The sequence below is a fragment of the Ahaetulla prasina genome, chromosome 4 (assembly GCF_028640845.1).
Source record: "Ahaetulla prasina isolate Xishuangbanna chromosome 4, ASM2864084v1, whole genome shotgun sequence".
NCBI lineage: Eukaryota > Metazoa > Chordata > Lepidosauria > Squamata > Colubridae > Ahaetulla > Ahaetulla prasina.
The window spans coordinates 21496030-21521489 of NC_080542.1; the positions used below are offsets into that span (position 1 = coordinate 21496030).

General features: G+C 41.2%; 1 protein-coding gene across 1 annotated transcript in view; it reads left to right on the plus strand.

Annotated features, from left to right (window-relative positions):
• The first annotated feature begins 23234 nt into the window (after positions 1-23234).
• MVP (major vault protein) overlaps positions 23235-25460 on the plus strand; it is a 47022-nt gene continuing 44796 nt past the window's right edge. Inside the window, exons 1-2 of the mRNA XM_058181486.1 lie at positions 23235-23308; positions 23961-24095. Coding sequence (XP_058037469.1) covers positions 23238-23308; positions 23961-24095 — 206 coding nt within the window. The 5' untranslated portion in view covers positions 23235-23237. The remainder of the gene's footprint in view (positions 23309-23960; positions 24096-25460) is intronic.

A 25460-nucleotide genomic window follows, 5' to 3' on the forward strand; every position in this document is an offset into this window, starting at 1 on the left:
ACCAGGGCCCTTGGGGTTTTTCCCATTCCCTGACTGGGGCCGTTGGGGGTAGAGGTCTGGACTCTTGGCAAGCCTGGCATTTCCCTACCCTCTCAGCAATCTCTGAGTCCATGAGAGGCCACCACACATAGCTTCTTGCTAACCCCTTCATCCTTACGATCCCTGGGTGACCCTCGTGGAGGAGGTCCAATACCTTTCCCCTTAATTTATCCGGGATTACCACACGATCACCCCATAACAGGCACCCCCCTTGAGCCGAGAGCTCATCACGTTTTTTTACAAATTCCTTAAACCGTTCGCCCGGCGCAGCGGGCCACCCTCTCTGTACCCAACCGAGTACAGTCCTTAACATAATGTCCCGGTATGATGCCCGAGCCACTTCCTTAGATGTGACTGGGCCAGAGTCCAAAGAGTCAATCAGCAGGATGGGCGTCCCGAGTGGGATCTTGATCGCCCTGGTAGTGGGCATCTGCTTAACGCGTCTGCATGCCCCACTTCTTTCCCTGGTCGATGCTGCAGCTTGTAAGAATAAGCGGCTAAGAAAATAGTCCATCGAGTCAATCGTGGCGAAAGTGCCACAGGCGTTGGGCGGTCGCCAGCCAGTATTCCTAACAGCGGTCTGTGGTCAGTCACAATTTCAAAGTCTCGCCCAAAAACATATTCGTGAAATTTTTTCACCCCTGACACAATTGCTAGCGCTTCTTTATCTAACTGGCTATAGTTCCTCTCTGGGGAGGACATCGTTCTGGAGTAGAAGGCTATAGGGGCTTCTGTGCCGTTTGGAAGTCTGTGGCTGAGCACAGCCCCCACTCCGTAAGGGGAGGCATCGCAAACCAGCACTAAGGGTAATGAGCTATGATACTGGATGAGCAGGCTATCGCTCGAGAGCAGGTTTTTTACTGCTTCGAAAGCCCTACTTTCCGACTTTCCCCAAGACCAAACAGTATTTTTCCCTAGAAGCTTATGTTTAGCGTCGCCTTGTAGTCAGCGCAGATTCTAATTGACCCATCTGATTTTACTGGGGTGACGATTGGCGTCTCCCACTTTGCATGATCGACTGGCACCAAAATCCCCTGATTTATAAGCTTATCTAGCTCCTTGTCAATTTTTGGCTTAAGGGCAAAAGGGACTCTCCTTGCCTTTAACCTAATGGGAGCTACCTGGGGGTCTAAGTTGAAGGAAATAGGGGTCCCCTTGTACTTGCCCAGGCAGTCCTTTAAGACATCCTCGAACTCGTTCATGAGCATGTCTTTCAGATTACAGTCACTTCTGTAGATGCCAGTCACTCCCATGCCCAGTGCACGAAACCAGTCTAGTCCCAACAAACTAGGCAGGGTTCCTTCGACGATTGTGATGGGCAGGGTCTTCTTGTGTGGTCCGTACTCGACTCGGACGGAGGTTGTCCCTCGAACAGGGATGCGATTCCCTTGGTAGTCGTGGACTCGTAGCCGTTGTGTTTGCAGGTGGCGCTTCGCGACGGACGGCAGTGACTTCGCCAAAGTGTCCCAGGACATGATGGTGATCGCTGACCCGGTGTCTACTTCGAGTCGGCACCGTACTCCTTCTATTTTGGGTTTGGTGAAGATCTTCTTCTCCACCCGGGTTGAGGCGCGGCCTATGACCACCGTTGTTTGGTTTGAATCCGCGCCTTTTTTGTTTGAGCCAATCGCGGGTCGCCTTGCCGCTCCCGCGCTCTGATTGGCCGATTTGAATTTTCGGCGGGAAGGTTGGGGAGCTCGACAGACTTGAGCTAGGTGCCCTTCTTCTCGCACCGCCGACATGTTGCGTCCTTGAACTTGCAGCGCTGGCGCTGGTGTTGACCTCCGCAACTTCCGCATTCGTCCCGGTCCTCTTTGCCGCATTTCTCGGTTCGGCAGACCCCTTCCTCATCCTCACCGTCGGATTCGGTCTGGATATCCTCTTGATGCACCGGGGTTGACTTTGTGCTCGCCTTTGGTGTGAGAGGCTTTTGCAGTGTTTCCGCCGCTTGGGTGGACATTTCATGCGCTCGGGCTTCATCCAGGGCGTTTGCCAGCGTCAGATTGCTTTTCGATAGCAGTCGCCTCGCAAACGCATGTCTCGGACCCCTGATGAGTTGCTCCAGCAGCACCTCGTCTAGGTCTCGGTACCCACAGTCTTTGGAGGCTTTCCGCAGGGCGCCATGTAGTCGCCGATGGATTCGCCTCTAGCTGCCGCGCTCTCCAAATTCAAAACGCCGCACGATTTGGACGGCGTTGGCGCGAAATGGTTTTTAGCAGGGTTTGCAGAGTTTGCCACGACACCGATTGTAACGGCGTTGGCTCTGCCAGGGCTTCCGATGTCGATGACCTCGGGACCGCAGTGGCTCAAAAGTATGCCCTTTGCGGTTGTCTGGAACTCCTTGCAGTTCGTTGGCTTCTAGAAAGCTTTCAAACGGGTCATATCGTTCCCATTTCTCTTTAGCCGGGTCAAACGGTGCGGGCGGAGTGTAACTGGCCATCTCCGTTTTTCTGCCCTGTGTTTGCTGGGTTCGGTTCTTCCGTGCTTCAGCTCGGTTCTGGTGCTCCTTAGCCTCGAGATCCCACCTTCGTCACCAGTGTTAAGTTCTGGAAGTAACGAGGCTGGAGACCAGGGTAGTGACAACAGCTCTTTAATATATGGTGAACCCAGCAACCAGGCTGGGTAAAAAACAACCCTTTATATACTGTTTAACCGGCGGCTTCAACCAATCAGCAACGTGCTTGTTTCCCGCCTAAATATTTAAAGATACATAACAGGAAGAGTGTTAAAAAGGGGGGGGGGTGACTGGGCAAGCCCGACTAATTGTATATAACTGTACATTGGATGAGCTGTTTGATATGATTGTAAAAATAAAACTTTTTTATGAAAAAAAAGTCATGTCACGATTAGCACACTTAATACTCTTTGCATGTTGTATATTGGGAGAAGAATTGTTATTTTGAGACTGCAGTATAGGAGTCAGGGAAGTCAAGAGAATCTCACAAGAGAAGATAATGCTAAGCCATTTCTATAATATTAACAACAGAATTGATGAAAGTGAGCATTATGTTGCGACACCTCAGATAACAAAAATGTGTAATTTAATCCTATTAACTGACTTAAAGTATGCCTTTCACATAACTGTTATCACCAGGAACAGCTTTTGAATATCATTAATCCTGAGCAATCTCTCTCTATAGTTTATAATATTTTTGCATCATTAATCAAAATAGAAGATGGTTTTGGGGAAGGTCTCCACACTTCAAATAATCAAAAGGTGTTTTAGAAATCATTTTTAACTTTTAAGAGATGGATTCTTTAAAACAGCAGCTATCAAAGTGTGGAAAAGCACATTGCTTTAATTAACAGCAAAGAGGTGCTAGGATTAACAGGAAGTTCTGAATTACATCTTTCAAATCCTTTTCAAAGTAGGTTTAGCTTACATTCAAAGTCTATGGATGTAAGTGGAACTGCTCTTAATCCCATGACTTGATGGACTGCAGTCCACAACTTTATTTGGGGTTTTTATGCATAATCATCCAGACAATCTATAGATAATAACAGAGATGTACAAAAAATGTTATTTTCAGCCCACATATTACAGGCTTAATATAGCCCTATAAATATTATTGTTTTCCCATTAACCCTTCTTCAAAATTCCTAGGAATGATGTTTTGGATCCTCAGTCACATGTAATCCACATGATTCCTTAGGCTGCATAATAAAATGTGATTATGTGAGCTTCTCAATGACCCACATAATCCTCATTTAATGATGGCAACTTGGATTGTTGGAATTGCCATTGCTAAGTGATATAATCACATGACATCATGTATCACTTAACAATGGCAGTTTCAATCCCAATTGCCATCATACCCCAAGGATGATCAGAATCCAGCCAGTATGAGCCAACATACTGCGGCATCAGCCAAAAAAGCCGATGTAGTCAGTCCTAGGTTGCATTTACAGAGGGATAAAATTGAGATCACATGAAGTACCACTACTTAGTAGTTCGCATGATCTTTTTATAGATGTAAAATATATATAAAGCCTTAATAAGACCACATTTGGAATACTGCATATAGTTTTGGTCACAATATAATAAAAAAAATGTTGAAACTCTGGAAAGAATGCAGAAAAGTATAACAGAAATGATTAGGGGGCTGGAGATTGCAGGAACTGGATTATACTTAATCTAGTGAAAATAAGGATTAGGGGTGACATGATAGCAGTGTTCCAATATTTGAGGGGCTGCCACAAAGAAAAGGGGGTCAACCTATTTTCCAAAGCACCAGAATGCAAAACAAATAACAATGGATGGAAACTAATCAAGGAGAGAAGCCACCTAGAATTAAGGAGAAATTTCCTAACACAGAACAATTAACCAGTGGAACAGCTTGCCTTCAGAAATTTTAGGTGCTTCAACACTGGAAGTTTTCAAGAGATTGGACAGCCACTTGTCTGGAATGGTATAGGGTCTCAAAGTGTGGATTTTAACTGCTGTTTCTCTATAAATACTGGTGGGGGGGGTGTTTTTTGAATTGATAGCCTAGCTGTTGCAATGTATGTTGCTGGGCAGATTTTGCATGGTATTTCATAGACCAGCAACATACATTGGACAAACTCATAGGAGAATAAATGCACGCATAGCAGAACACAAGATTGCAGTCAGAAAAGAAGAAAAAACTTCGTCTCTTTTCCAATACCTTAAAGCAACAGGACATGACATTGATTTTGAAGGAACCAAATTAATCTCCAAAACTGAACACTACCACAAGAGAATAATTATGGAAGCCATAGAAATAGCGAAACACCCCCATAACATGAATAAACGTGATGATACCTCCCGCTAACCAAACATCTGGAAACTAGCTCTTGTCAAGAAACAAATCCCAGCTACAAAAATTGATACCAACACACTACAGGACCTCAAACTCGAAACCAGACCAGGGCCCAAAATGCTACTCCCCACACAAACATCAATCCCATTAACCAATTAGCAACACAGCCAACCAATCAGTTTGCAGCAGCTAGGCCAGCAATTAAAAAAACTCCATTAACCAATCAATATGTAGCAACACAGCCAACCAATCAGTTTGCAACAGCTAGGCCATCAATTCAAAAAACACCCCCCCCCACCGATTGACAAGAGCTGCCGTTAAACGTAAAGAACAAAAAGAAAAGGTCAACAGGCTCAACTTGCAACTACTAAGACGGAAATAGTGGGAGGAGCAAGGCCCAAAGAAAAATATGATTTGCGGCTGGTGCTTCAAAAATTTCCGGTTGCTGATAAAGGCAATTAGACTTTAATCATGGAATGTTAATGGTCTAAACTCACCACAAAAGAGAAGAAAGACATTTCATTATTTGAAGCAATTTAAAAATGATATTGTATGCTTACAAGAAACACATATTAGAATATTAGATCAGAAATATTTGATAAACGCACGGTTAGGAAAACATTTTGTTGCCTCTGCTACAAAAAAGAAGAACGGAATAGTTGTTTATATTAAGAATAATTTAACTGCAACATTAATTGAGACGGATAATCAAGGAAGATATATCGCTATTGAACTTTTATTGGAGGGGAGAAAGATACTTTTAATAGGAGTTTATGCGCCAAATCAACAAGAAATTTTTTATAAGTTTTTACGTAAAAGAATAACATCTTGGGACTATAAAACTCACATATTAATGGGAGACTGGAATGGAGTGATGGATATTCAGAAAGATAAAAGAAGTCTTAGAAATATTTCCAGTCGTATTAAATTGCCAAAGGCTTTCTTTGATTTGATGGAAGATTTGGAATTGAGAGATGTATGGCGAGAACGTAATGAAGAAGAGAGTGATTTTACTTTTTTTTCTGATAGACATCAATCATTTTCTAGGATTGATTTTATTTTAATTACTAATGATTTGTTTTTCAGAGTGAAAAAGACTAAAATTTGTTCTAGAACTTTGTCTGATCACAGTCCGGTTTGGACTGAGCTTGATCGGGAAAAGGAGGCCAGGAGGTCGTGGAGGATGAATGAGAATTTGTTTAAATATGAACAAAATGTAAATGAATGTAAAACTCAAATGAAGGATTTTTTATCTTTGAATATGGATAAGGGGACACCTATAGAGATAGTTTGGGACGCTAGCAAGGCTTATATGAGGGGAATTTTATTGGATATGAATAATAAATATAGAAATAGATTGCGGAAAAAGTGAAAGGAATTAGAAAAGGAAATTAAAAGGAAGGAACAGTTATTGGTATGTAATCCAGGAGATAGTAAAATAAAAGAGTCAATAAATATATTAAGAGGTCAATTTAATATGTTAATGGCAGATCAGGTGGCAACTAATTTACAATATGCAAAGCATAACTTGTTTAATAATGCTAATAAACCTGGAAGGTGGTTAGCATATTTATTAAGAAAGAAACAGAAACAACGTATAATTGATAGAATAGAATATAGAGGTAAGGAAGTATATCAGCAAAACTTGATTAAAAAAGCTTTTTAAAAATATTATACTAAGTTATATGCTAGAGATGCGATTAATGATGAAGCTATAGATAGATATTTACAAGATCAAGGTATCTTAGAAATTACAACAGACCAAAGGGAAGAGTTGAATCAACTAATTACTTCAGAGGAAATAGTGTTTGCAATTTATTTATTTATTTATTTATTTATTTATTTATTTATTTATTTATTTATTTATTTATTTATTTATTTCGATTTTTATACCCCCCTTCTCCCAAAGGACTCAGGGTGGTGTACAGCCAAGTAAAAATACACTATATACAGATTAAAAGAAAATTAAAAGAAACATATTATAATGTGGCTGAAAATTTAAGACAATTTAAAATCTTAAAATATAAATAACCCCAATAAAATTTTAATCCAGTCCCGCTTGAATAAATAGGTGCGTTTTCAGCTCACGGCGAAAAGTCCGAAGATCAGGCACTTGACGTAAGCCAGGGGGAAGTTCATTCTTGACTACCGGTAGTCTTTCGGGTGCAATTCAAGGTCTTGGTTACCACCTTTAAAGCGCTCCATGGCTTAGGACCGGGATACCTTCGAGACCGCCTTCTGCCGCCGATTGCCTCCCAACGACCTGTGCGCTCCCACAGAGTGGGCCTCCTCAGGGGGCCGTCGACCAAACAATGTAGGTTGGCGGCCCCCAGGGGGAGGGCCTTCTCTGTGGCGGCACCAGCCCTGTGGAACGAGCTTCCTCCAGGATTACGACAACTACCCGACCTCCGGACCTTCAGACGTGAACTGAAGACTCTATTATTTCAGCGCGCAGGACTAGCCTAAGATAAAATGTTTTAGCATATTTTAATGGGGTTTTTATTGGTTTTTACTGTTTTAGTGACCAGGCCATGATAATATTTAGTTTTAACTGGGTCTTAATGTTTATTTATTATATTGTTTTAATATGCCTGTGAACCGCCCTGAGTCCTACGGGAGATGGTGCGGTATATAAGTTTGATTAATAAATAAATAAATAAATAAATTCCAAAGCGTAGGAGCTCCAACAGAGAAGGCCCTTCCCCTGGGGGCCGCCAGCCGACATTGCTTGGCGGACGGCACCCTGAGAAGGCCCTCTCTGTGTGAGCGTACGGGTCGGTGGGAGGCAAAAGGTAACAGCAGGCGGTCCCGTAAGTACCCGGGTCCTAAGCCATGGAGTGCTTTAAAGGTGGTAACCAGAATCTTGAAGCGCACCCGAAAGACCACAGGAAGTCAGTGCAAACTGCGCAGGATTGGTGTTACATGGGAGCAACTAGTTGCTCCCACTATTACCCGCGCAGCTGCATTCTGGACTAGCTGCAGCCTCCGGGTGCACTTCAAGGGCAGCCCCATGTAGAGAGCATTGCAATAGTCCAAGCGGGAAGTGACAAGGGCATGAGTGACCGTGCATAAGGCATCCCGGTCAAGGAAGGGGCGCAACTGGCGCACCAAGCGTACTTGGTGGAAGGCCCTCTTGGAGATGACCGCCAAATGATCGTCAAATGACAGCTGCCCATCCAAGATGACACCCAAGTTGTGCACCCTCTCCGTTGGGGCCAATAACTCGCCCCCCACAGCCAGCTGCGGCTGCAGCTGACTGTATCGGGGTGCTGGCATCCACAGCCACTCCGTCTTGGAGGGATTGAGCTTGAGTCTGTTTCTCCCCATCCAGACCCGTACGGCTTCCAGACACCGGGACAGCACTTCGACAGCTTCGTTGGGGTGGTCCGGGGTGGAAAAGTACAGCTGTGTATCATCAGCGTACAGATGATAACTCACCCCGAAACCACTGATGACCTCACCCAGCGGCTTCATGTAGATGTTGAACAGGAGGGGCAAGAGAATCGACCCCTGAGGCACCCCACAAGTAAGGTGCCTCGCAGTCGACCTCTGCCCCCCTGTCAACACCGTCTGCGACCGGTCGGAGAGATAGGAGGAGAACCACTGATAAACGGTGCCTCCCACTCCCAAACTCTCCAACCGGTGCAGCAAGATACCATGGTCGATGGTATCAAAAGCCGCTGAGAGATCTAATAGGACCAGGGCAGAGGAACAACCCCTATCCCTGGCCCTCCAGAGGTCATCCACCAATGCGACTAAAGCTGTCTCCGTACTGTGACCGGACCGGAAGCCGGACTGGAACGGGTCTAGATAGACGGCTTCATCCAGGTACCGGGGAAGCTGCCATGCAACCACACTCTCTACAACCTTCGCCAGAAAGCAAAGGTTGGAGACTGGACGATAATTTCCCAAAATAGCTGGGTCCAGGGAAGGCTTCTTGAGGAGGGGTCTCACCACCGCCTCTTTCAAGGCAGCGGGGAAAACCCCTTCCAACAATGAAGCATTTATAATCCCCGGAGCCAGCCTCGTGTCACTTCCTGAGTAGCCAGCACCAACCAGGAACCAGTTTAAGCAGCTCAAAGCAAATAAAGCACCAGGTACAGATGGTTTGACAACTACTTATTATAAAAATTTACAAAATGAGATGATTGAACCACTTAAGGTGTTATTTAATAGAATACAAAGGGGAGGAGAAGTTCCTCCCTCATGGAAGACAGCTTTTATCTCATTAATACCAAAAGAAGATTGAGATGGTGTTAAACCAGAGAATTATAGGCCAATATCGCTTTTAAATACTGATTATAAGATATTTGCTAAGATATTAGCGAATAGATTGATGCCACTGATGATTCAAATAATACACAATGATCAAACAGGATTTATTAAGGGGAAGCAGATGAGATATAATATGAGACAAATTGTAAATTTACTTGAATATTTGGAAAGAAATAGCCAGGTCTCAGCAGCAGTCTTTTTTTTGGATGCGGAAAAAGCTTTTTATAGATTGGATTGGCAGTTTTTGTTTAAAGTAATAGAAAAAATGCAATTTGGGGATTATTTTACTCAAGGAATTAAGACTATATATCAAAAGCAAACAGCACAAATAATAGTAAACGGTGGATTAACAGAATCTTTCAAGATTTAGAAAGGGACTAGACAAGGATGTCCCTTGTCACCGTTATTATTTATTTTAACTTTGGAAATATTATTGAGCAATATACGTGGTTTAGATCGAATACAAGGAATTAGAATTAAAAATCAAGATTATAAATTAAGAATGTTTGCAGATGACCTGGTTGTTACTTTATCTCAACCAATACATTCAGCCGTATATCTAAAGAAGACAATAGATCAGTATAGCAAGGTATCTGGGTTTAAAGTGAATGAACAGAAGACAAAAATGATAATTAAAAACATGAATATACATCAGAAAGAAGAATTAGAAAGAATAACTGGATACGAAGTAGTTAAAAAGGTCAAATACCTAGGTGCATATATTACAGCATCGAATGTAAAATTATATAAAAATAACTATGAGGTACTGTGGGGAAAAGTAACTAAAGAAATGGAGAATTGGAAGAAATTACAATTATCATTGTTGGGAAGAGTGGCAGCTATAAAAATGAATGTTTTGCCTAGATTTTTATTTTTGTTTCAGATGGTTCCAATATTGAAGAAAGATGCAAACTTACAGGAATGGCAAAAAGGGATTAGTAATTTTGTATGGAAGGGTAAAAAACTGAGAATAAAGTTAAAAATAATGCAAGATGTTAGGGAAAGAGGGGGTTTAAAAATGCCTAATTTGAAATTGTATTATGATGCAATTGCTTTATCTTTAATTTCTGATTGGATTAATTTAACAGAGGAAAGGGTTTTGAATATAGAAGGTTATGGTTTGTTATATGGTTGGCATGCATATGTATTATATGATAAGAAAACTGATAAGATATTTAAGAATAATATGGTTAGAAATGCTTTGTTCAGGGTTTGGAAAAAATATCAATATAAGTTAGATGGTAAGATACCAATACGGGCTATCCCCAGACATATGATAGAGAATATAAATATAATACAAAAAATGGAGGTTATTACTTACAAAGAGCTTACAAAAGGGGGAATTACAATTAAAATCTAGGGAGAAACTGAGGGATGAAGGGAGAAATTATACGTGGTTCCAGTATGGACAATTGCAATCTAGATGGAAAATAGATCAGAAAATTGGTATTAGGCAAAATGATGATAAGTTGGTAAAACAAATAAAAGATCAAGGTCAATAGCATATAAAGAGATTATATAATGTATTGGTAGAAATTGATTCAGAAATGGAGTTGGTCAAAGATTGTATAGTAAGATGGGCACAAAATTTTCAACAACCTGTAATATTAGAAACATGGGGAAAAATTTGGGTGAAAAATGTTAAATTTATGCAACAAAATTTAAGAGAAATTTTTTATAAAATGTTTTATAGATGGCATTTAGATCCGAAAAAACTGTCGTGCATGTATCCAAATGTGAAAGCAAAATGTTGGAGATGTGATTGTGAGGATGCTACTTATTACCATATATGGTGGACTTGCAAAAAAGTTAAAGCTTTTTGGATTAAAATATGGTGGATTATGCAGAACATTTTGAAGAAGAAGATCAAGTTTGCTCCACAGTTCTTTTTATTAGGAATAATTCCAGATTGCACTGTTATAGAGACAAAATTGATTTTGAACTTAATAACTGCTGCGAGATTATTGATTGCACAATATTGGAAGAAAGAAGACTTACCTACAACTGGAGAATGGATTAGTAAAGTATCATATTTAGCAGAAATGGCAAAAATTTCTGCCTATTTGAAAGACTATACACAAGAAAAATATATTTTGGAATGGAGAAAGTGGATTGATTATATTCAAAATAAGTACCAGATCAAAAAATACCAATTAGTTTTTGAGTGAAGTTAGGATTTGCTATGTATTAGAGTTTAAGAAAGAAGGGAATTGATAGGGTGATGGAGTGAAATGACTGAGGATTATGTTTTATGTTATATTTTAGATTATGTTTGTTAGATACTATATCCTGTATTCTGTTCAGGGAAGTCTCGGGGGGGGAGGGGAATGGGGGGGGAAGGGGAAGATTATAAATTGCCATTATACAGGAATAATTGTAGAATTAAATAAGTTGGAATGGTGTAAAGTCGGGGCTGCTCACTCCGGAAGGGAAAGGGTAAGGAGAGAGGAGTAAAGAAGGAAGAAAGTAGGTAGGTAGGAGAGAGGGGAGGGGGAAGAAAGGATAGGAGGAGCAGAAGGAGGGGAAGATAGAGGGTTAAAGGATGGAAGTGAGAAGTGGGAAGGAGGAGGGGAAGTAGGGAAGCGAGGAGGAGGAGGAAGGTGGGGAAAATAGAAAAAGGATGAGACGGGTAGAAAGGATTAAGGAAGGGAGTGGCGACTGAGCAGGCCCGATTGAGCATAATTCGAGTACACGATCGACTGTTGGATAAGTGATTGTACTGTACTCTGGTCAAATTGTTCGAATTATTATGAAAAAATAAAAACTTTTTATGGGGAAACCCCCACCCCCACCCCCACCAGTATTTATAGAGAAACAGCAGTTAAAATCCACTTTGCTCACATAAGAACAAAGCCAAAAAACTCCAGCCTGAAGATGATGAGTGAGATCTCATCGAAACATTGCCTAAATACTTTCAATCTTATACGGGAAAAGACCCGAACATACCAAAACCTGCATACATATACCCGTGAAAACCTACGAAAACATGTATGTATTTGTATACAGACAGAGAGACACATCTCACAGGGGTGTTGTGAGGAAAATAGGAGAAAGGTGTATGTTTGCCACTTTTATTTATAAAAATAATAAAGGTGGAATAAAAATAAACAAATAATAAAGAAGAGTTGATCCACTTTTATGATATAAAATATTGGAATGGGTGATGATACAGCTTTGTTTGACATGTCATGTCCCAACTGCAGTCTTGAGAGTTACTAGAACTAGATGGTAGCAAAGGGATTAAGATATGGCTCTCCCCAGAAATATGTAGAGCTGGGGATTTTTTTTTTAATGCAATTAAATTCTGTTTTCCTGTGTGCAGATGTTGCTATGAGCTAATCACACCAACCATATACTATTTCTGTTTTAATTGTTCATTTTCCATTGAAGGTTTCAAATTCTTTTGTTTTTAGCAGAATTCTGCTCAGAGATTTGTATAGGTAGTCCTTGATTTATGACAATTGAGCCCAAAATTTATGTTGCCCAGTGAGACATTTGTTAAGTGAGTTTTGCACTACTTTACGATCTTTCTTACCACAGCTGTTAAGTGAATCATTGCAGTTGTTGTGAATCTGGCTTCTACATTGACTTTCCTTGTCAGGTTACAAAATATGCATGACCGTGGGTCACTGCAATCATTATAAAGACGATTCAGTTGCCAGGCATCTCAGTTCTGATCGCATGATCATGGGGATGCTGCAATGGTTGTGTGAAAAATGGTCATAAGTCACTTCTTCCAGTGTCATTGTAACTTTGAATGGTCACTAAATGAACTGTTGTAAGTCGAGGTCTACCTGCACTGAGATTCAGAAAAAAAAACTTAAGGGCAGAGGGGTTAGAACGCAGTATTGCAGGCTAATTCTGAAAACTGCCAGGGGTTCGATTCTCACCAGGCTCAAGGTTGACTCAACCTTCCATCCTTCTGAGGTCGGTAAAATGAGAACCAGATACATTAAGATTAGGAGGTGGAAGACTAGGATTAGGTATATCTAAGGTATTACAATCAACAGGACGTAAAAAATATATTGGAAAATATAGTTTTCAAGGACTATAAATTCAGGGGACTTAGGGATATAAACTTGGGACTGATTAAATTTTATTGACAACTGATTTTTTTGGTATTTATAAAAAGTTGAGATATTGAAAATGTGGTGGAACACTGAGTGATAAATTGGGAAAATATTAGTGTAATACTGATAGATACATAAAAGAATATATTATAATTATAATGAGCAGATTAAGGCTAGAAGTTGGAAGATAAAAATTCTGTATATGTAATTGTATTATTACTGTGAGCATTGTGTGAAAAATATGTCAACCCAGTCATTACACTGTCCACAAAAAAATGTTGGTTGTTAAAGAAAAACTGTAAATAAAACATATACAAAAAAAAAAGAGAGAGAGAGAGAGAGAACCAGATTTTGGGGGGCGATAGGCTGAATCTGTAAACTGCTTAGAGAGCGCTGTAAAGCACTGTGAAGCGGTGCTATAATAGAATAGAATAGAACAGAACAGAACAGAATAGAATAGAATAGAATAGAATTTTTTATTGGCCAAGTGAAATTGGACACACAAGGAATTTGTCTTGGTGCATATGCTCTCAGTGTACATAAAAGAAAAGATACATTCATCAAGGTACAACATTTACAACACAATTGATGGTCAGTATATCAATATAAACCATAAACCATAAGGATTGCCAGCAACAAGTTACAGTCATACAGTCATAAGTGGAAAGAGATTGGTGATGGAAACTATGAGAAGATTAATAGTAGTGCAGATTCAGTAAATAGTTTGACAGTATTGCTATTGTTCTATCTTCTTATATAGTAATTGTCCAAATACTGTATGTTTGGTGATCTGCTATAGGTACTTATGAAGTTGTAATATTTTAGGAAGGAGACTACTAATATTTGAAGACTACGTCTATATATTTTTTTAAAAGAGGGGAGAAATATCTTCAAATATCAGAAGACCTGTTAAATTGTCGAGCACATATTTATTCTCCTTTGTTCCAGAGGATAAGACTACAACTAATGGGATGAAACTTCAAGGACAGAGATACAGATTAAATATAAGGAAGAACTTCTTGGCAATAAGAGAATCAATTAGTGGAATTCGTTTCCTCCCCTTCTCTGGAGGTTTTTAAATGGAGACTGGGTAGTTATCTATTGGGGAAATTGTTGTAAATGTGCAGGAGGTTGAAGCTGATGCCTTCTTAGGTCCTTCCCAGTGCTATAATTCTATAACAGTACCATTTTCAGTCTTCCTCAACAAAGAAGCCTTCTTTAACCTGAATGGTGATCAATTTACCCAGCTGAATAAATGTTAGCAGAGGTAGCCATGGAGATGACCTTGGAGAAGCTGTCTAGAAGCTGTGAAGACAACAGGTGCAGAGGAAACAACAGGGAAGGGAGAAGTATAGAGGATGGAAGGGAAAACAGAGGCAGACCTGCAAGGTTCTGTTATTATAATCTAACTCAATATCTGTAATCTTCCTATGGAGTCTATTTTCTGATCTGATGTACCTTGGCTGAACTGTAGAGCAGTAAATGTTTTCTTGATACACTTATGTTTATAACAGCTGGGCCAGGTTTGTCCTGCATGATTAGCTGTCTCATCTTTTCTTTCTTTTTTTCACACAGCAGTTAAAATGAAGGTGTTTTGACATATCCAAGGAAAGGAAGCTTGTTAATGTGCTTGTTGTGAGCAAGATTTGCATACCTGTCAAAATCCACAGTGAGGCAGAATTTTAAAAGTGCTTTTACAAGTTTCAAGCCCACTTATATCCAGAATATTCTAAATATTTGCTATCACTTTCTGAAGTTTCAATTTTTTCCCCTCCGTTGTATTAAATGACATTTTTTTAATCAACTAAGCTAAATATCGAATTTCTAAATAAGTAGATGATAAATTCTGTCATTGAGTCCATACATCCTGCCAACCCTTGGTTTTTTTCATTTTAATTTACTGAATAAACCAGTGGAAATGTTTAGAATCATCTAGCTCAGGGTATCCAACTTTGGTAACATTTAAGATCTGGGGACTTCAAATCCCAGAATTCTCCAACCAGCATGTCCATAACAAAGTTGGACACCCCTGATTTAGCCCTAAGCCATTGAGCACACATGTATACAGGTTGTTCTCAATTCAATTGAGCCCCAAATTTATGTTGCTAACTGAGAAATTTGTTAAGTGAGTTTTGTCTCATTTTTACAACTTTTCTTGCCATGTTTATTAAGTGAATCACTGCACTTGTTAAATTAGTAACACAGTTGTTAAGTGAATCTGTCTTCTCCATTGACTTTGCTTATCAGGTCACAAAAGGGAATCACATGACCCCACAGACACTGTGACCATCATAAATATAAGTCAGTTGTCAAGCATCCACATGTAAATCATGTTACCATGGGGATGCTGCAATGGTCATAAGTATGAAAAATGGTCATGAATCACTTTTTTTGGTGCCATTGTAACTTTGAACGGTTACTAAGCAAACTGTTGTAAGTCGAGGACTACCTGTTCAGCCTTTTAGCTGTTGGCTGAGCAAAATTTCCAGTGTCCGTTACTATTGGCTATGCTGGCTGGATATTTGGACATCTTACAAATCATTGTAGTCTACAAATGACTGGTATATGTGTGCCATGGCATATGCTGTATTTGACATCACTGTATTTCAGTTCACTATGTCAGATGACATCACTCTGCCAACAAAAGTGCGTATAGTCAAGGCTGTGATGTTCCCAGTTGCAATGTATGGCTTTGAAAGTTGGACCATAAGAAAGGCTGAGCACCAAAGAATTGAGGCCTTTGAACTCTGGTGCTGGAGAAGACTCCTGCGAGTCCCTTGGACTGCAAAGCGAACAAACAAGTCAGTCCTAGGGGAGATCAACCCTGACTGCTTTCTAGAAGGCCAAATCCTGAAGATGAAACTCAAATACTTTGGTCACCTAATAAGAAAGAAGGACTCACTGGAGAAGAGCCTAATGCTGGGAAAGATTGAGGGCAAAAGAAGAAAGGGACGACAGAGAATGAGGTGGCTGGATGGAGTCACTGAAGCAGTCGGCGTGAGTTTGGATAAAAAAAAACAACTTTAGGATTGTGGGAACAGAGTCAGGTAAAGTATTCCAAGCACTGATGATTCTGTTACAGAAGTCATATTTTCTGCAATCTAGATTAAAGCGGTTGACATTAAGTTTAAATCTATTGGTTGCTCTAGTATTATTGCAATTAAAGCTGAAGTAGTCTTTAACAGGAAGGACATTACAATAGATGATTCTGTGAGTTAAGCTTAGGTCTTGTCGAAGGCGACAGAGTTCCAAGTTTTCTAAGCCTAGGATTTCGAGTCTGGTGGGATAGGGTATTCTATTGTTTTCAGAAGAATGGAGAACTCTTCTTGTAAAATATTTCTGGACACGTTCAATTGTATTGATGTCAGAGATGTGGTGAGGGTTCCAAACAGGCGAGCTGTATTCTAGAATTGGTCTAGCAAATATTTTATATGCTCTGGTTAGTAGTGTGGTGTTTTTGGAAAAGAAGCTACGCAAGATTAGGTTTACAACTCTTAGAGCTTTTTTTGCTATATAGTTGCAGTGGGCTTTGGCACTTAGATCATTTGATATGAAAACTCCAAGGTCTTTAATGGGATGGGGGTCGTCTGTAAGGTAATGTCCATCTAGTATGTACTTAGTTTTTGGGTTCTTTTTTCCTATATGTAAGACTGAGCATTTGCTGGTTGAAATTTGGAGCTGCCAATTTTTAGACCAAGCGGTTAGATGATCAAGGTCGTTTTGAATGATAGAAGTATTGTCTGTGATGTTAAATAGTTTGACATCATCAGCAAAGAGAACACAATTACTTGAGATATGGTCACAAAGATCATTTATGTATAGTATGAAGAGTGTTGGTCCAAGGACGCTTCCTTGAGGAACGCCACTCTTGACAGGAACAGGATTTGATAGAGCATTGCCAATTTTGACCACTTGTTGTCTGTTAGACAGAAAAGCAGATATCCATTTGTGGAGGGGTCCTGAGATGCCATAGGATATTAGTTTTAGGAGAAGTTTATCGTGTACTACTGAGTTAAAAGCTTTGCAGAAGTCTATGTAGATTGCATCTATTGATTTGCCTTGATCAAGATTTGAAGTCCATATGTTTTTGCAGTGGAGAAGTTGTAAGTTACATGATAATTTTTTTCTGAAACCAAATTGTTTGTTGGAGAGTAGGTTGTTTGTTTCTAAGTGTGAGGTAATGGATTGGTTGATGATAAATTCCATGACTTTGCAGGTGACACAGCAAAGGGAGATCGGTCTGTAGTTTTCGACTAAGCTGGGGTCTCGTTTTTTGAAGATAGGGATGACTGTGGCTACTGACCAAAGTTTGGGAAGAGAACTGGTAGTGAAAGCTTTATCAAAGATAATACTTAGGGGTTCTGCTATATTAATGGAAAGTTTTTTTAAGAAGTATGCACACAGTCCATCGGGTCCAATAGATAGCGATGGTTTTAAGTTGTGAAGAGCTTTTCCAACATTGTCTTCTGTGAAATCTATATGAGTTAAATCATCATAATCATTGCTGGTACATTTGTGGAAAGTCAGATATGTGTTATCGGAGTTAACAAAAACTGAGCCAAAGAAAATGTTGAAGAGGTTTGCTTTAACTGTTTTGTCATTGCATTCTCTGTTGTTAGAATCTTTTAGTGGTGGGATGGATCTAGAGTCTTTAAGTTTATTGTTAACAAAATTATAAAAGGCACGATTGGAATTTGTGCGCAGAAGATTCTCTTCTTGCTTGGTGTGGTAATTTGTGCATTCAGTTTTTATTTGGTTGCATATGTTTCTGTAGCGGTTTTTGAAATTTGTAACATAGCCTTTTTTGTTTCTTTTCCAGAGGGACTTTTTTTTTTGATTGAAGCTTTTTTATTGATATGGGTAGTTTGTTTTTCTTGATCATGGTAGTCATTTGTGGTACATATAGTTTAAGGACTCTATTGATTTCAAGTAGGAAGACTCTATAGTGGTCTTCAGCGATTATGCAAACAAATTTTGCCAGTCCCAAAATGAAAGATCGTTGTTTATAAGGTCGTAATTGGCTTTTTTGAAGTTGTAGTTGGGAGTACTGTTGTTATGACGATTTAAGTATGGACGTATATTGAGACGAAAATCAATCATGCAGTGGTCACTGTTGGAAAAAGGTTCTTTAATTTGTAGTCCGTAAATTGAGTTTGAATTGTTGCAGAAGATGAGATCAAGGCAGTTGTTGAGTCTTGTATTGTTAGTTACAAGTTGTTCAAGACCTAGGTTTGTAACAGCGTTGTATAGTGTAGTATGGATTGGGTCAGTTGAACATTCATTAGTTGTCCAGTTAATGAGAGGTAGATTTAGGTCACCCAGGAAGATGAGAGGATATGGGCAAGAGGTAGCCCATGTTAGCATTGAGGTTAGCATATTTGCATGGGTAATGTCATAGTCAGGGGCTCTGTAGCATAGTAAGAATCGAAGAGTAGTGTCAAGTGATAGGTCGCATACAATAGTTTCAGGAAGAGAGAGTTTATGTGCTACTTGGATATTTTTTAGATTCAGTGACTTTTTATAAAAGATAGCCACTCCACCACCTCTTCGGTTTTCATGATCTGATCGATAGACTTGATATTCTTTGTTTGAGATAATTGAGTCAGGAAGGGATGAGTTCAGCCATGTTTCACAAACAAAAATGATATCAAATGTGCCACTGTTTAATAAGAGGATAAGTTCAGGTAATTTGTTGACTATGCTTCTTGCATTTATCAATTTGCATTTGAGATCTGAAGTGATTGGTGTTGAAGAGGTAAGGGGCGTGCATACCTAGTTTTGGATGTTAGTAGGTTGGGGGTTGTGTACAACAGATGGTTGCATAGATGGTTGGATGGTAGTTTGGTTGTTTGGATGGATGGTTGTTTGGATGGCTGGTTGGGTGGCTGTTTGGATGGCTGGTTGGATTGTTGGTTGAATGGCTGGTTGGATGGCTGGTAAGATGGTTGGTTGAATGGGTGGTAGGGTGATGGGTGCTTGATTGAACACTGGGATGGCTGGTTGATTGTTATGGGTGATGCGGGGTTTGGAGGTGATTTTTTGATTGTAGGTTTTATTTTTTATGCAATCGGCATGGTAGTCGATGTATAGGTTGGATTCACCATTGTCTTGTCTTCTTTTAAGTTCTGTGTGAAGTTCACGAGAACGTATCCATTGTAGAAAGGATAGATCAGGACGTGATCTAAGTTTACTGTAGGTAGGGTTGGTTTTAGCAATTGAGTTTATAGTATAAATGAATTTAAGTTTACAGTCCTCATTTATGCATGTGACCCTACAAAATCTTGGTGCTGTTGACCCATTGCTGTTTTTATATTCTGGTCCATCTCTGGAGACAGCAATTATTTCATTTGGGAATATGGTTGATGCGTTATAATTTCCAATGATGTTGTGAATCTTATTGATATCTGGTTCGTTAAGTGTTTTCAAGTCCAAATAATATTGCATTATTTATTTTTTGTCCTCTCTCCATTGCATCTCTGATTAGTTGGTTTGTAGTTATTTGTTGCTTAGGTTGTGTTGTATTAATTTGTTGTCTGGGTTAAGTTGAAGGTTGTGCATTAGGTTGTGTATTATGTGATGATAGATGAGTTTGGAAGAGATTTAGGTCATTTGAGTTTTCATTTTTTAGTGTTGAAATTTGTTTTATCAAGTTTGTGAAACTTTGTTCAATAATGTTAAAAAATGTTTTCTAAGTTTTGTTCAATATTTTGTATTCTTTTTTCTAGGTTTTATTCAATAGCTTGTAATCTTTTATCTAAGTTTTGTTCAATAGTTATTAATCTTGTTTCTAAGATTTTATCAGTGTTGGATTTTCTGGCTGGCATAATGATAATATTTCTTATTCCTTTGTTTTATTTCACACTCTTTCCAATTTTAGTAATGATTAAGTATCTGTCACTTAATCAATTATCTTTAATTTTATGTCTCTCTCTTTAACTTTAAATGGTAATCAATTTGGCAATTGCTATGGTAATGGGGAGTCACTATGGTAACAGTGAGATTTGGTGGGAAATTTAAAATGGAGATTGGGTGGTTGAAGAAGCTTCTTTAAGGGTGTCCGTAATGGCGGGAGTTTCAAAAAGTCAGTAGAGGCCGGGAGACTGGAGTCTCCTAGGAACTCACCAGGGTCCTGCAGCAGTCCTGCCGATTGGGGGATAGGTGGTTTTTAATCCTTTTAATTCTAGTTGTTTTGAGTTGATGCAAATGCTGCTGGGCTAACAAAATTAGAAGCGGTGAGGGAGGGCGATGGTGGAGGGCGGCGATGGCAGCAGTGCGACTCATGGCAGCGGCAGTGGCAGTCCCGGGTCTGGCGTGGTGGTTCTGGCGGCAGTGGGCGTTTGAAGCCGCTTTCAATCGGCGGCTCACAGCAGCGGCAGTCTCGGTAGTCGCGCGACTCGCGGCAGCGGCAGCCCCGGGTCTGGCGTGGTGGTTCTGGAGGTAGCGGGCGTTTTCAGCCGCTTTCAATCGGCGGCTCGCAGCAGCGGCAGTCACGGTAGAATCACGGAAGCGGCAGCAGCAGTCTCGGGTCTGCGGTGGCTCTGGCGGCAGCGGGCGTCTCCAGCCGCCTTCAATCGGCGGCCCACGGCAGCAGCAGTCCCGACGGCCCACGGCAGCGGCAGTCCCGGCTCTGGTGGTTTCGGCCACCCCGATTCTTCGCTTACGGCCGTCTCCGTAGTTTAAATGGTCTCTGGGGGATGGTAGAGGACAGGAAAGCCTGGAGGAACTTTGTCCATGGGGTCATGACTTCGCAACTAACGACGTAAGTCAGATATCTAGATGTAAGTTTCTCCAGCATACTGGCTGAGGAATTCTGGGAACTGAAGTCCACCAAAGTTGCCAAGATTGAGAAATACGATCCATATGCAGAAGTCTGTTTCCTGGTCAAGTAACAGTTTCTAGCGATTTAAAAAAAAATCTGCATATTAGAATGGCAAAGGGGCTGGACTAGGACTAAGGAACCTCTTGATCCCGGACTTCAATTCCTAGAACTCCCCAGTCAGCATGCTCACTAGGTGACTTTGTGCCACTCAGCCTCTGCCAGTCCAGCCTAATTCCTAGGGTGGCTGTCGCAGGGGAACATTGGAAGACCATCCAGCCTTGATGCTGAGCGAAGGTGGGCTATAAGGCTAACAAATAAGACCCCCATGAATAAATCAGGCTGCAGTGTTTATGTGAAAAACAGGGGCTTACTCCAAAGCAGCATGAATAGGAATTGTGCTGGCAATCCTATTTCGGATCTGTTTGATCGGCAGCCGATCACCTTCTTTCTCAGGATCAATTCTTACATCTTTCAGCTGTGTAATAGGCAAGATTCCAACAGGCAAATTCGACATAACATTGTGTTTCTAAGAGGGATCACACTTCATTGGTTGTTTTAAAACCGGTTTTCTGCAATAATAAGTCAAGGTTGAATAAAATAACCCCTAAGTCTTACTATTTTAATTGTAAAATCTGAAGTGAATTTATTATCATAACCTCCCATAGCTTCAGGGTTTACATAATTATACCTCAATAAACAGTTATATATCTCTTTCCTTTTTATTATCAGGGATAGCCCTCTGATTCTGAATCCTTTTCTGACAATGTGACTTCGAAATTATTCATAACTACTTCACCTTTGGCAATAAAATGTACCTGCAAACCAGGGGTGGGTATTCATTTACCTTTGCTACTTGCTCGCAAATGTGAGCGCGTGCGCGCCTTCTGTGCATGCTCAGAGGGTTAAAAACGGCACATGATGACGTCCAGACAGGTGGGCGGAGCCTCCTGCAGCCGCTGCTGCTGTTTCACCCGAACAGGATCGAACCATGATGGCGAACCTATGGCACGCATGCCACACGGAGCCATATAGGTGGGCATGCGAGCGTTATCCTAGCTCAGCCCCAGCGCACACACGCGCGTCAGCCAACTGATTTTCGGGCTTTCCGGAAGTCAGAAAACAGGGTGTTTCCGACCTCTGCAGGGCCTCCAGGGAGGGTGGGGAAGGCCCATTTTTTGCTCTCCCCAGGCTCCAGAGCCTTTCTAGGAGCCTGAGGAGAGCAAAAACAACCTTCCCTGCACCCCCCAGAGGCCCTTCGGAGGCCGGAAACACCCTGTTTTCTGACTTCCAGTGGGCAAGCCCGTTTTTCGCTCTCCCCAGGCTCCTAGAAAGACTCTGGAGCCTGGGGAGGGCGAAAAACGGGCCTATCGGGCCCACCGGGCCATCGTGTGCCAAAAGCAGGGAGAGCGCGGGGGGGTTGCACGCGCATGTGGGGGGGGGCATATTGAATTATGGATGTGGGCACGTGCATGTGACTCCCCCGCACTTTCCCAGCTGTTGGCACGTGACGGCAAAAAGGTTAGCCATCACTGGGATAGAACCAGCTGAATACCACCACTACTGCAAACCAGCGGCATAGTCATGTCCTGACATAGAGCTCCTGAATATGCCAAAATTTGTCAGTTGGAAAGGATGCTGCCAGACTTATTCTGATTCTTAGTTCGGGTATAGACAATTTGTCAATTATTCTGAGCAATTCTATAAATGATTTCCTTCCTCTGGTTCAGGAACCAACACTTTTCCATAATGCAGGTAGTCCTTGACTTACAACATTTGAGTTCAAACTTTCTCTTAAATGAGACCGTTGTTAGTGTGAGTTTTGCCCCTACTTCACAACCTTTCTTGCTCAAGTTGTTAAATCAATCACTGCAGTTGAAAAGTTAGTAACCTGGCTGTTAAGTGAATCTGACTCCCCCATTGACTTTGCTTTTCAAGAGGTTGCAAAAGGGGATCACATGACCCCAGGATGCTGCAAGGGTCATAAATATGAACCAGTTGCCAAGAATCTGAATTTTGATCACATGATCACGGGGATGCTGCAAAGGTTGCAGCTGTGAAAAACGGTCTTGTCACTTTGTTGAAACTTTGAATGGTCACTAAACAAATTGCTGTAAGTCGAGGACTACCTTTACTTTGGTAGGGCTATTATTTGGCTGCAAAACTCTGGATGACTATTAGATGCATTTGAACTCTGCTTCTCCTTTAACATTTTTTTTTAATAGCTGTAATTTGCTCCACCTCTCAAACCAGGAAATGAATTTACAATATCAGAGGAATTCCAAGTCGAGGGCCACCCTTGAAGCTACACAAAGCAACTCCGCTTGGTAAGTTTAATTTACCTTTATCCTTGCCTCCCTAGTTCCAGACTGGGGTAGCCCCCCACCCTCCACTCCCTTTGTCACACGAACTCTTGCTTTGCTATCCTTTTTTTCAAACTAGCCCTCTTTGAGCTAAAGTTTTCCAAAGCGCAGCATTGTGAATATAACAGTGAGTGAAGCTGATTTTTTTTCACCAATTATGTACAGTAGTAAGAAGACTCGGTCAAGGAGGAATGAGAGTTTTAGGGTGGATCTCTCTGGCCAACATTTGCAAAACAAGCAAACAAACCCTAACCCCAAAACAGGATCGCTTGTGTGGCTTTCTTTTTCACCCAGAATAGCAAACCTGACAGCCACGTTGCACGCCCAGCTTTTTAACTAGCTTTTCTCGTAACTGCCAAAGGGGTATGAATTTATGGAGCGGGTGTGTCATTTTCCTTCCCCGAGAGCGCTGGTTGCTGAATAAGCCAGGCTGAATTCAGGAAGGAATCGGCGCCTTGATGGGTTTGGTGGCTAAGAGAGAGATTGCAAAGGCTTTCTTCAAAAGCACTCCCGGTTGAGGCAAAAACGGGAGAATGACTCAGCGGGCATTCTTGCAGTGATTACCTTCTGGCAGAATTTTCTAAAATCCTCTTGCTCTTCTTCTCTTGCAACGCAGCTTGGAAGACAACATGGCGAACGAGTCGATTATCCGGATCCCTCCCTATCATTACATTCATGTCTTGGATCAGAACTCCAATGTCACCCGCGTGGAAATCGGGCCCAAGACTTACATCCGCCAGGATAATGAGAGGTGAGTCCCGGCAGAAAAAGCCTAATCGGGAAAAAAATATTGTACAAAAGCCGCTAGGCCGACGTTTCACGCCTCTTCCTCACTTGGAAAAATAGTTATCACTCTTCCACTAACTCAATAGTAACAGTAACCAACAGGTAACTAACTCAACAGTTCCCTCTCGCGTGGCTCCACGAATCGGGAGGGCCACTCCGATTTGTCCAAACTTTTGTAGCGAAATAGAGGTTTTCTTTTCACGTGGGTAAAAGCAGTTCTTTTTGCTTTTTTATCAAACTTTCCGCAAGGGGGCAGTTGCCCAGTCTTCCTGCTGAGACCAAGAATTAATCTTCAAGGGGAGCTGGAGAAGGGGCGGGGAGTGGGGGGAAGTCTTTGCTTATTTTTTTCCCCCAGGGGCTGAGCTACTATAGAAACTACTATTAGAGTAGGAATGTCCAAACTTGGCAACTTTAAGACTTGTGGACTTCAATTCCCAGAATTCCTCAGGCAGCTGCTGGCTGGGGAAGGCTGGAAGTTGAAGTTCATACGTCTTTTAAAAGTCACCAAGTTTGGAGACTCTTACTCTAAATTTATTAAATTTCTATGCCACCCATCACACTATCATTCCACTCTAGGCTGCTTAGGTAAAGGTAAAGGTTCCCCTCGTATATATGTGCTGGTCGTTCCCGATGCTAGGGGGTGGTGCTCATCTCCGTTTCAAAGCCAAAGAGCCACCGTTGTCCGAAGACGTCTCCATGGTCAAGTGGCTGGGATGACTAAACGCCAAAGGTGGTCCCTATTTTTCTACTTGCATTTTTTTATGTGCTTTCGAACTGCTAGGTTGGCAGAAACTGGGACAAGCAATGGGAGCTCATCCTGTTACGTGGCACTAGGGATTTCGGTCTACAAGCTCAGTGTCTTAGCCACTGAGCCTCTGCATCCCTCCTAGTCTGCTTACCTTGTTATAAAAGCAGAGAAAGAAACATTTACAACAATTACCATAATATAAAATAGAAACAAGTTAGGAACCAGAATGCAAATACAGGTATTCCTCCCTTGACTTAACAAGTTTATTTAGTGACCGTTCAAAGTTTACAATGGCACTGAAAAAAGTGACTTATGACTGTTTTTCACACTTACGACTGTTGCAGCCTCCCCATGGTCACATGATCAAAACTCAGATGCTTGGCAACTGTTTCATATTTATGATGGTTGCAGTATCCCAGGGTCACGTGATCCCCTTTTGCAACCTTCTGACAAGTAAAGTCAATGGAGAAACCAGATTCACTTAACAACCATGTACTAACTTAACAACTGCAATGATTCACTTATCTGGGACAAGAAAGGATGTGAAAAGTGGCAAAACTCAAATATTTTGCTTAGTAACAT